At 32.2% G+C, this 13,549-nt stretch overlaps 1 protein-coding gene across 6 annotated transcripts in view; it reads left to right on the top strand.

Annotated features, from left to right (window-relative positions):
* Crk (Crk proto-oncogene, adaptor protein) overlaps positions 1–11,562 on the top strand; it is a 47,238-nt gene extending 35,676 nt beyond the window's left edge. For all 6 annotated transcript variants that reach the window (XM_075362661.1, XM_075362659.1, XM_075362658.1 and 3 more), the window contains 2 exons: positions 3,890–3,991; positions 4,734–11,562. In XM_075362661.1, the coding sequence (XP_075218776.1) occupies positions 3,890–3,991; positions 4,734–4,952 (321 nt within the window). In that variant the 3' untranslated portion in view covers positions 4,953–11,562. The remainder of the gene's footprint in view (positions 1–3,889; positions 3,992–4,733) is intronic.
* The last annotated feature ends 1,987 nt before the right edge of the window (positions 11,563–13,549 follow it).

The raw sequence follows: 13,549 nt of genomic DNA, 5'->3' as shown, positions 1-13,549 counted from the left end.
GAAGACCCTCTGCTTCGATGTGTGGGGATCCCTGATGTTGGTCACTATCCAACCAATGATGGCAGCTGTTTTCTTGACTTTGACTGACACTTCTACTATGTGCCTCTGAAACATGGCATTTTTGTCTATCCACACCCCGAGGTATTTCACTGCACGGCTAGGGCGGACTACTATGGTACCAACCCTAAATGAAATCAGGGCCAGTTTCATTATGTCTGCCCATAAACTATGACCATGTGGATCCTCTCTGGCAAAAGCTGAACCCCATTCTTCTACAGGTGCAAAACATGTTTATCACCTCGTGATATCACATGACCTCACCATCACCATGAGTGCCAAGTTGTCTGTGAACCTGGTTAGAGCTGCCTCAACTGGAAGGCAGTGGTGAGAACATTATCATATTCATTATTCTACAGTGTTGGCTCTAACACTGAACCCTGTGGAACTCCGCAACTCATCGTGATCAGTACCTCTCCCTCAACAGAACTAACCCATGCTGACCTTTCAGAGGTAACAGTGGATTATCATCCTCAGGTATGGTCTGAAGCCACAATTCTTCAGTGCCTGGAATATTGTGTTCCATGGTACACTGTTGAATACATTTTTCACATCAAACAGGATCACTGCCAGAATCAAATCACTGCCTTGAGCCCGATCTCTCTTCCTGGATATTGATCATGACTCTAGATGTGGCACCTTTAGTTTAACTGTCCTTATGAAAGCTAAGCTAGAGGTTGCTAAGACCTCCAGTTGCCTCCACCTCTTGGTTGAACCTGTTAAGCAGCACCCTCTTGAAAAGCTTACTCAAGTAATTGAGCAGATTGGCCTAAAGTATGCTGGGTCACTGCCTTGCCTCCTCTCCTTCCTAAAGAATACAAGCCGGGTGGACTTCCAGAATTCTAGGAACCATCCCAGGTGATGATATAGTTGAATGCATCAACCATGCACCACGGAACAAGTTTTACAACTTGACCGCCTTTCAGGGCATGCCGTCCAAGCCAGGGCTCTTATTGCATTTTATATTATATTACAACTGGCTATTTCCTTGCAGTTCATCTTGCTGTATTGAGGAAAGAGAGTCCACACAACTCAATAGAGTAGCCCTGTAGACAGGATGATACCAAATTTTTTGGTAACAATTTTGTAGCCGTTTCCCCAGATATTCTCATTGAGGGCATCACAGATTTCCCACTTCTGCCATTTGGTCCTGAAGATCTTGTACTTCAGAATCTACCTAGTCATTTTGAGCTCGTCCTGCCAGTAGCTATGGAGTATGATATCATTCCTCCTATTGGCCCTCTTTAGTTTCCACCTGGTATTCATGCAAGATTATCTTAGCCTATTGACCTTGGCAGTCCACAAATAGGCCCATTTCCCACGGTAGCCTGCCTGATTGAGTCCCCTTGAAGGTATCAGCTATGATGCCTGAAAGATTCTCAGGATCCATGAGGTCAGTATCATCAAGATTTGCCAGGACCTTGATCCTGAAGGAAGCCAAAACATCCTGACTGACTACAGAATGATGGGCCTTCTGCTACTCCTTCTTAAAAGGCCAGGTAGTTGGTGGAGCAAATTACCGGCAAGGCACCAGAGACCTCAGTAATGACAGTGCTGCTGTCAGCATCAGATCTACTGCTTCTCATCAGCCAATGCTATATTTGGCTTTGCACAGCATGAAGTTGGCTTTTCCCCATCTTGCAACCTCTGAGACCAAGAAATAGAGACTGTTTGGCTCCTGTTTGAATTAATTTGGAGGACTTCAGTTCCTATTTTTATGACACACTTTACTAACAGTCCTGTGGCTGGTAGCGCCATAGGCTGCACATATTTGTGCTTCTTTCCAATCAGACCTTTTGTGGCTGGCCTAGCCACAGCTGAAACAAAACACTGAATGATCAGGGCATTTATGACACAGTTTACTAACAGTTCTGTGGCTGCTAGCGTCATAGGCTGCACATATTTGTGCTTCTTTCCAATCAGACCTTTTGTGGCTGGCCTAGCCACAGCTGAGACAAAACACTGAGTGATCAGGGCCCTTGTACTTAGAGGCAAGGTAATCCATATCCCATCATCTGAAGCACTTCATTCCTCCTCCCCAGCTCGTAGGGAGGCAGCTAACCCACCCAGTTTGGATCCTGCCCATAGCGCATTGAGCTTACAAGCAGCACCATAGTTGTTTTCTGGGTATTGTCAGAAGCCGGCCTGAGGGACATAACAGACACTAGATCACCTGGAGCAGGAAGTCCTCTTGCACATCTTAGTATGTGGTTTTGCCACATGTCATGTAGACGAAGGACTTCTGATCAGTCTTCCCTCTGAAGGTCACATTAGCTGCAGTATCCATTTTCTTTATGGTCTCGTGAAGCAGCTCGGCAGTGTTGCCTGCACTTTCGACATGGATCTGTATTTTGTTGTTCCTGCCTTCTGACCTCAGGAAGTTGGCAAAGGATTTCTCGCTAGACTTGATAATCACAGTCTTGCACGGTGGGCAGTCTGGATTTGTTGAGCATGTCTGTGCCCAGTCCCTTAATAAAACTGTGATCTTCTGTCCGATCATCCTATCAGGTATTCTATAAGGCGATGAATACAGCTCAATCTTGTCAGACAGGACTCTCAACACCCAGCCTGCCTGTATCCAACGTCTCCATGAAATTGGGGTGTTGCTTCTGCACCTTCCTTACGGCCAGTTCCTCATCTCCTTGTAGTCTATAAAGATACTGTGTGACCTTCACTGCATCACCGGTGAGGAATCCAATGATGGGACTGCCCACAAGGATCTGACCTGCCTTCTGCACAAGGTCACCAGGTCAGTGACAAAAACTTTGTCCACCTCACAACAGTTGCAAACAGATTGCTCCATGAACTCCAACTCTTGAAGCAAACATCCACATCTGGCCAAAAAGAAAGTGCTCTTTTACAACAATAATGCACCTCCACAAAGGTCTCTGATTGTTGCTGCAAAATTCAGTGACCTACTCTTCAAAGTCTTTTCACTTGCCCTGAATCCAGGCTAAGGGCAAGTTTATGCAGTTATCTCATTAACTGAGATAATTGCTTATTTTGCCGAGTTGGTCAAATTGTATTTTACTGAAGGTATTAAAAAGTTAGATAGAAAGTCCATTTAAATGTATCAAATTGCAAGGTGACTGTTGAAAAATGAACAAATTTCAGAAAAAATCTTATGTTTTCTTTGTCCGTCTGAGAATTCTCTGAATAACCTTCATTCTTTGACAAAAATAGTAACTCACTTTTTTGGACAGTCTAAAACTTGAATGAATATGATATAATTCAGAATAATGTAGATTTTATCAGTTTAACAATTCAGTGGATTATTCTAAGTGTAGTTTTAAAACTTGTATTCATAGGTAAGAATGTACTTATTTAGATACATTGAATATCAAATCCATTTTAGTTTGGCTGGTAGATTGGCATGCATATTGTACAGTCTATTCACTGCATAGTTAAACAATGCTAACCAAGAGACAGTCATTGTCACTTGTAACCATATTGCATAAATTCCATTAGAAATTTAATGATAATTATTCTATGATTAAAATGAATAAATAAGTATGGTTGATTTTTTTTTTTTTTTTAATTACAAAATGGTATAAGTTAACCAATTCAATAAATAAATATTTTTCTTTTGTTTGTACAGTTACCATAATTCCTGAAAAAAAAAGAATTCATAACGCTTCATATCTTTAACAGTTATCTTACTAAGAAATCCATGAGAGACAATGACAATCTTTTCCCTAATTCTGCTTTAGTATAAGGCAAACTTATAGTCAGACTATGGCATATAGCTGCTTTATGCTGATTAATCACTGGAAGGCAATGCGTAACAAAGAATTGAACGTATTTGCATTAACACATTCAATATTTGTTTCAGTATGAGGGGTCACAGCAGCAACAGACATTTCAAAGAGGCAGTCATTCTCCTGCTGTTCATCACCATCAACCAGAACCAACGATTCGTCGGTCTAATATCCAGGTACACATGTATTTTTCTTACTCTTAAATAAGGAAATGAGTTTATCTTTTCTATAAAACTTCTAAACTTATAAAAATGTTTAGAATCACATCTTATCTTTTTTTGAAAGTACAACCTTATATAAACAAAAATGTTCTTATTCCAGTTTTGCAGACTACATCACTTTTACAAGTTAAATAAAATAAAAGGTATTTTTCCCTTGGTATCCAATTTGAAACTACTACAAACCAAGGTTGCCTGTTTCAGTGTACCCATGTTTTCAAGTCTTGTACCACAAGAGGATTTTTAATGTTTTACTTGCCAAAGTAGCAATTCTTTGCACAAAGTAATTATGTAACACAAGAACAGCTTGCATATTATCTGATTTTTATATCTTAAATGTTTTAAGTCTATTAAGTAAAAAAAATCTGAAAATATACCCATTAAATAAAACTACAGCCTTATTAAAACTATATATAATCTGTATAAAACTGTAATACAATTTACATATGTTGAATAGTATTTTTATTTCAGTTTCATATCTTTAATAAATTCTGGTCTCTACCTGTTGATATTGCAAGGTTATTTTATACTTAATGTTTTTTCCCTAGTTAATCCTGTGGAGGTGTTTTAGATTTTTTTAAATAATTTTAACCTTATTATAACAGATTTTTCTGTAATTTAATCTTAAATTTATAAAAGAATGTAGTTGTAGATTACTACTATAAATTAATAAGATTTGTATTTTACTTTGTTTTTTTAGAGGAAGCTTCCAGCATATGCTCGTGTAAAACAAGTACGTGTTCCAAATGCATATGATAAGACTGCTTTAAAGCTAGAAGTGGGTGACATAATTAAAGTAACCAAAATGAACATTAATGGCCAGTGGGAAGGGGAGTTAAATGGAAAGGTTGGACATTTTCCGTTTACTCATGTTGAATTTGTTGATAATGAGAATAGTGAAGGCACTGAAGATAGTTAAATTTTATTTATATAATAAAATTATTATTATTATTATTAATTAAATTCTCTAATGCTTTCTTTTTTCCTATAAATGAAGAAAGTATTATATATCATATTAATTACTGAACTACTGTAAAAGTAATCGTTAAATCATTGAATTATATTCAATTAATTGGCTTTTATTTATTGTGGAATTAGTATTATATAAATTAAAGAAAAAATAAGTAGATAAAATAATATTTATTTTTTAAAATCTTTTAATGTGCGTAAAGAAAAACGAATCGGTCGAATGCTATTGTGAAATCATTGCTACTCATATATATAGTGTGGTATAGCACTTAAAGTGCTGAAGTATTTTTATTAATTAGTGATTGGAAGCTTTTAATTTATAAATGATATAAATTTATATTTTTCAAATTGACAAAGAATATTTTTTTATTTTACAATATTTTATTAAGTGTAAGGCATGACTTGAAAAATAAATTAAATTTGTATTTTAATACGCAAATTATGTTAAGTGAGATTTTGTATGATGTGGCTATAGAATGGAAATTTTATGTTTTCTGTTATGTAACTATTTATAATTTTTTTCTTATTTTTTATCTTGATCGATAGTTGAATGAATTTTATTAAGTTATTTGAATATTCTATTCATATTTTCAATCATTTGAGCCTTTTAAGATTTTTCCATCTTCAGACATATTGTTACAAAATTGATATGTTAAAAAATTTTCAAGTTAGTAATTGATATGTAGTAATGAAGAAATAATGGCCAATTTATTGTTAATTAATTATTGTTTGTTATTAATAGCTATACTTTTTATAACTTCATGTCGAATTCATGTGGCAAGGTATGATCTGCAGTAATGAATATTAGAATTCATTTTTGTTAAGTGTTAATATTCTTAGACTTCCCACTCACTGTTTATGTAAAACAGCTTACTCTTACCATTTAACCGAATAAAAGCTAAATAAATTCAATATGTTAAAATTTTATGAATAAATAGTCAATTATGTTATGATAAATTTCACTTCAACATTCTTTTCAGGAATTATTTTTATAGATATGTGATTATATAATTAATAAATAATTTTATGTTAGATAAATAAATATTTTATTTTAAATAAGTACATTATAATTTAATATAACAGGAATGGGTATGTGTTTTTCTCTAAGGTTAACAAATGAAGCAACTGCTCCAACATTTCCTTGCATTGTTTCTTAGAGATTTTGATCCCTTCAAGCCATTGATTAGAACAGCATCACAAAATACAAAAGTTAAGTGCAAATGAATCCTTTTAGAATGTACATGAACAAAAAAAAAGAGAAAAACTTGTAAGATAAACGTGATAACATATTTTTTTTTTAAAAACACATGACTCTCTCAGTACTTACTATATATTTTTTCCATGTTCATTTAAAAATTATTGCTCTCTAATTTGTATTTAATTAGCAATGACAATAAATAAGTTATGAATTTAACAAATAAAAATAGTTTTGCATATTAAAAATATTGAAAAAAATTGTATGAATTCATTCCTTTTAGATTTCCATAACAGACAGTATTCATTTTCCTAATCTGCGTATGAAATCTTTCCAAAATGTTGTTTTAGTGCATATTTAAAAATCCTTTTTTAATACAGTAACCTATGACATTATAATTTACCATTACTTTTTGCCACTTAATTCTTTTAATAATGTAGGGGAGAGTTGCCAAATCTGGACCACTCAACATACAGTGTACTCTATCACAAAAATTAGCTACATATAAAGAGTTTCAATGGGAGAAATGAAATACCCAGTAATTTCCTCACAGAATAGTGTAATTACTTTTTTTAAAAAATGAACAGATAATGAATATAAAAATTAAATAATAAAAAATAAATTTGGTCCATCAAAGGAAACCAGTTTCCTAATTTTGGCTGGTGGTTTCCTAGTTGGACCATCCAGTATATTTGAAAAAATACTTAAAAATAAAATTAATTTTATGTTTATATAATACATAAATGATTAATGTCTGTATCAATAACAAAAAAATTGTAATAAAAATGTTATGCTATTAATAAAATTTCACGACATTATATTTATAGGGATAATAAATACACAAAAATAATTAAACAGGATGAAGTTAATTAGTAACAAAAATATTAAAACATAATAAAATAATGAAAGCACTTGTTTGATTTGAAAATTTATTAAGTTTTACGAGTAGTATCTTTACTCTAGCAATAACTTCTGCACAATTTGTGTAGAACCAAATGCACAGTCCACACACTGGAGCATTGCTTTTTCTTCATTTTTGTTACAGAGTGCAAAACCAGTAGGTTCTTTTTATCAAAGACTTTTACCTGCTTTTCTGGAAAAATAGCTTTCTTTAACCTTTTTACATTTTTCGCCGACCAAATTTGTTTTTCTTTAGATTCAATTAGTCTTTGTAGAGATTCCTATGGCTCTTTTGTTGCACCTTGTCTCCTTTTCTTGCTGCCTGGTTTGTCTAGTTATAGATTTTCTACTGGCGATGGAAATATTTCTTGTAAAGTATTGTTTAAGTTATTTGTCGTTGATGTTCTTTGTTCGGGTGAATGGTTCAATTTCTGACTGTACAGTACTTGAATTCGCAGGAGATGTCAAACCACTGTTTCTTGGAATGGGAGTAAATAATAGCAGCAAAGTGTGATTCATTAAAAACCTGTCTCTTTACATGCAAGACTCCAGAACAAAAAGTGCTCTGCACTTCCAACCATAGTTACTCTGCCATAGGCTTTACTTAGCAGGCTTGCAACCTATTTTTGATTGATTTTGCTACCCTTATACTGATGTAGAAATGCCTCTTGTGCCTAAATAAAATATGCCTGCAATCGGCCAAATACAGTGACATCCAATAGTTGTAACTGGTGATTTTTGTATCCAGGTAATTGCTGCAATGTGATTCCATGTTTCCAAGCAAACTCAACAGCATAAATATTTTTACTATGAGTAGTATGCACACCCAGGAGTTAGTACCTTATTATTCTTGATACAATTAATGTGCATGCAAAAATTCTTCAGCTACTTAAGAAATAACTTTGTGTAAATGTACCTGTTTCTGAAATGGTAACAAAGTTGTCTTGTGGAACACCAACTTTTAAATCATCATTCCAGATTTTCCTCTTAGAGATTATCATAAGTAGAATGAAAACTCCCGTATCACTGGCACCAACAACCGTGATAATATTACACAGTTGCCATTTGTAACAAAGCCAAGTTGCCATTGACCTTTCAGCTCAGCTGTTTTTTGAGGGCATTTTTGTACTGTAGAACACTCCATTTCATCAACATTAAAAATGGTATTCACATTATTTTATCGTCGTCCACAATTTTTTCTAAAAGATCAAAAAAATGGTTTAAATTTTCTCTGTTAAAACCTTTCATTCTTTGAAGTGGCATATTTTCAGGCTTGCAAAGAGACAAACTTTTGTTTTTCACATAAATGAATAAAACCATTTTTATTTCCTGCTAGTCTTTTCTTTTTACTAAATGTGATAACCAGCGAGTACTTTTCTGTTATGTCAAAAGTCAATTTTCTTATGTCAGTAATAGTCAGGCCATAAAAACATTCTTCAAATTTAAAATGAGGTCAGCTAACATTTTCTCCGTATGTATCTTCTGAAAATGTTGGTTGTCTTCCTTTGTCTTTTCTTCATTGACGAAAGTGTTTTTGCTGTCTTTTCCTCTGAGGCATAGACAAAGAGGTAAGAGTACCTCTTAATTTTATCTTATGGGACTCTATATACTCTACTACATTCATTAAGTCCATAATCACAATTTATATAGGCTCTACAGCTAAAAGAAGGTCATTTTCAGACCAGTGCCCATAATGTTGTCTTCCAGCCATATATGCAATTTGGAAGGAAAATATTTGTTTCAGTTGTCTGGTATTATTTATCAAATTATTAAAGTAAAGTAATTTTTCAGCATAATATGTTGGTTGTCTGAATGCACTGGTCCATCCTTGGCAACAAACAGTGGTCCAAATCAATCTACTTACCACATAACTGAAAATTAGTAGCCAAACCTTAACTTCAAAATAAATTGCAAGAACAGTGCTACCATTACAGAACTAAATAACCATACTTTAACTGTAATATGTCATTTTATGTACATCGTAAGTAAAATATAGTAGTAGTAGTAGTAGTAGTAGGATTCTTGAAATACAAACAAAATACTTTATCACTACTTCACAAAATCTTTCACTTTCGTAATACAGCAAACTGCACAACCAGAATAAAGGAAGTGGGGAATCTATATTCCTACCTATATAAGCAACTACTGTTGCCAACCAAACTTCTAAAAATTTCCTTAATTGTCAAGTTAGTATGGCAGTCAAACGTAAGCACCGGTCCAATCTATGCAACTTCCCCTATTGTTTTCAGTTTTGAATTTCTTGCTTAACATTTTTTTACAATATTGTCTTTGATAGGTTCATGCTGGACAAAATGATTTAGTAGCTGAGTTTATGAATGAATTAATTATTTTTATAAGTTTATATAGAAAGAAATAGAAAATAAAACATTCAAGTCTGTTTGGCCAAGGTGCATAAATGTTCTGGGATTAAGCATACCATCCTGACTTAAATTTAAAAGAAGTAATATGGATAAAGGTAAAGAAATCCAAATCATATCTCATTATTTCCTTTAACAAGAACACTGTTACTAAATGCTATATGTAGCATACATGTTGATGCTTATTACTTATTGAATTTTTTTTGTGAAGAAAATACCTGACTGTGACATGCGCATCTACACCTGAGGTTTAATTCTTTTTTCTAGTATATGGTGCTGTAATTGTTTCCCTTGTGCTCTATTTTTCTAAGGAAAAAGAAATTAAAAATTTCTTATTTTTTAAAAATAATATATGGATTTGTATACTAATTGTCCATTTTGGTGGCTCATTCAGTATTATTACAAACTGCTAAGCTCAGTTCCTGGCAAATGTCAAAACAAAAAAGGAAGAATTTTGAATGTAATACATATTATTGTTAGCATCTTTTTGTTTTTTATTAATCTGTATTTTTATTATAATTTCTTACAATTCTCTATTAATAAAAATATCTGAAATAATTTTTATTCAGTAATAGTAATGTATAAGAATAGTTTTCAGAATCGGGCTCTGATGAAAAATTGCTTGTTATACATAATAAAGTATTACATTGATATTATATACCAAAGATAACAAAAACTATATAAATTCTATTAAATAAGCCATTATATATAAATTCATATATATTATGATATTAATGAAAGTTTTGGAACACCATCCTAGATATTGAAGGTGTAAAGTAAGATAAAATGTGAGTGTCCAAAACGACATTCGGTGAACTGGTTCAAGTAGTTAGTTCAGTGCAGTTGGTCTGAAATGCTGGTTGGCTTCAGTTCACTGGCTACTGTGGACGTTTTTAGTAACTAATAACCATATTAGTTGATGCTACAAAATGGTAAGTGAAAGGTAATATTTTTGTTAAGATAAAATCTATTTCCTTGAAATATAAATCAATAATGGAATTAAGTAATAAGTTATTATTTAAGTAATCCTGAAAAGTAAACAAGTTATGAGAAAGTTCCTCAAAAAAGGAGGAGACTTTTTTTTAAATAAACTAATATGGGTATAAAATTTGTTAAAATATAATTCAAGTATTCTTTGAGGATAACGACAATATTAAAATATAATTAATTTACCAAAAGTTGCAGAATTTTGTTATCTTGGTAGTAAATGAAGTAAATTAGAAATCAGAACCAAACTGGGCCAAGAAAGTAGAACTTTTATATAAGAAAGAATCTGCTGCTGTTCTACAAAGTCAAAAAAGCTTTTTAGAAATATTTGTGTGGAGTGTAGTGCTTCATGATAGGGAAGCCTGGACTTTAAAGCAAAAAAGTGGAAATTTTAAAATGTAGTGTACAGGAGAACGTTAAAATTATGTATGTGGGTTGTTGAAATGTGAAAGTTGAGTAGGCAAGGAGAGCAGTTTGTGGCAAGATCCTGTAAAGAGGCAAACTAGATGGGTGGGTCATGTATTTAGATGATCCAGGTACAAACTGTGGAGAAAGACAAAGATGGAGTTATATAAAGAAGATAATTGAAGATGAAGAATGTAGTAAATTTTTTTAAGGTTAAAAAGTTTGTGCAAAACTGAAAGGAATGCAGAATAACATCAAGCCAACAAATGGCTGATGACAAAAAGAAACACACTTCAGTACTACATGTAACTTCTGTGCATTTATTTTGTACAATTTGCTTATGTTGTAGATTAGATATGCATTTAAAAATTCATATAAAATATACATAATTGCATATAATTTTGTTTTAATTTATTCTTAGATTCATATTTTGATAATTACTAATTAAAAGCTTCCATCAAGTTTTAATATATATATATATATTTAAAAAAGGTAACAGAAAAAATTCAAGTTGTAATAGAGTTTTAGTTGATTTGGTTTTACTTCATTGTTGCTGTTATGGAAATAACAGCAACAATATGTTTGTTGTTGCTGTTGCTGAAATTTGGATTTAATACAAATAAATAAAGATAATATTTTATTAAATGAAACTTCTAAAAAATTAAAAAATTGAGTTTCTTGTGTACTCTTTTACTTTTTTCAATTAGACCTTTTTAGATCTTATTGCATTTTCTTTCTTTTTCCCCCTTCTTTCCATTGTTTCCAGTATTTCTTCATTCTTTCTGAGAGTGCTTGGTTTTGCTCTTCTGTAAATTTTCTGGAGCTGTTCTTTGGTTTTTCCTTTTCATCTAGTTTGAAAACATCAATTGTTTTTCAAAACTACTATCTTATTATTTCTTTCCAATCTTTATGTAGTTTTTCTAGTTCTTGGTTACTTCTCGGTACCATCATATTGTTGTTTTTCTATCTTTATAAAAGTAAGTAATTGTTTTGTAAGTCTACTGTCATTCTTCTGTAGATGTGGCAAAAAACCATTTTTCATTTCCGCATTTTCATATCTAAATCTTAAAATTCTTTCTTTTAAAAGATTTCTTACATTTAAACTTTCCTAAAATCTCACCTGTATATCTCTTCCGGGCAAATTACTGTTTTGTAATGACGTAGTTTAGCTTAATTGCTTAAAAATTTCTTGTAAAAATCTGCTGTCAGTCTATAAGCTGTTTCCATTTTGTGAATCCTACTTTTAATTCCTTCTTTTTCACATACAGTTGGTGATATTTTCTCCCCAAGATACTTAAATTTGCCTACTTTGTGTATTTTTTTGTCCCTTTTCAAAGATTATTTCTTCTACACAGTTCTTATCGTTGGTTTATAAATTCTGTTTTTTCATAAGATATTTCTAAACATTTAGAAAACTATTGGTTTTTTACCAATAGATGTACTTTTAATTTTGCTTCTATATTTATAGCTAGAATAACTACATTATCTGCAAAAGCTAAATGATTAATAGTTAATTCCTTTTTTCATTTTCCTAAATATACAGATTCTGAGATTCGATGTTTAATCCTTAGTAAGGGTAATTTAAGAATTGTCCTCTTAAGTCAAGATGGCCAGCACCAATAGTCATGCCTGTCTCATAGTGGTCAACTCGACCACTATGTTACACTCTTTACGTCTCCTATCTCGGAATGTGTTTTTCTGTTTATCAGCTGAAAGTACGATTAGGTCTTTGTTTTTTAAAAATTAAAAGGCAAAAATAGATTTAAATATTAATGTTGTAATTTTTTATAACTTTGAAAAATGAAGGACCACACTGTATTTTTACTTTTTAACTATATAATAATAAACAATAATAACTAATGAAAAAGAGACAAAAAATGTACTGTACTGACTGTTTTTTTGCAGTTTTTCAATAAATATAATTTACAAAATCTTTCTTAGTGTTATATTTTTCAAAGCATAGTCCAGCACAAAGGCCCGGATTCACAGGTTTTGAAATAGAACTTACTTCTTTTTTAGCTCTTATTCTATTTCGGTCACTACACACAGCACAGTCTTAGGTTTTCCTATCTTCAAGGGGGTACTTGATTTGTAGTTCGTCATTTAAGCATTCCTCTTCTACATCAGACGGGCTGCGCCTTTTATTGACATTTCATATTCTACTAATTGTGTAACTAAGCTGCTTTCTAAATTTTTTCTGTCTATCTAATTTTTTGGTTTTTCCTTGTTAAACAGTAAAAATTAATTAACAGTATAATCTAACAACCCAAAATACCTTCCTCCACCATTTTATAGACTTTCAAATGAACACATAAGATGATATATATATTGGTCTGCTATATCTACTCCACCCATTGACCAATTGTATTTGCATACCACAGTTGTCTTTATTACATTCTCTATGACTCTTTTTTTTTTATTTGTCTCAGTCTGGGTTGAGGCATCATACAAAGTTTTAATCATAGAGACATGATTTGTATCTCTCCAAAGTATTAAGGATAACTTGTCATTTTTTCGAAAAGCCTTAATTTCACCTTTCTTCAGCTTAATTATTGAGATTTCTTTTTTTGTTTTTTGTGTAGCTTTTCCCTTCCTTCTTGCTCTTATTTGTTGGGGTAGTCATATAATAGTCCTGGTAATGTGAACTTTCTTATCATAAAGTGCTGTTACTGAATCAGTGTT

This window comes from Lycorma delicatula, chromosome 4 (genome assembly GCF_047948215.1).
Source record: "Lycorma delicatula isolate Av1 chromosome 4, ASM4794821v1, whole genome shotgun sequence".
NCBI lineage: Eukaryota > Metazoa > Arthropoda > Insecta > Hemiptera > Fulgoridae > Lycorma > Lycorma delicatula.
Note: the sequence above shows the minus strand (reverse complement) of the source record. Positions and strands in the feature narration are given on the sequence as shown.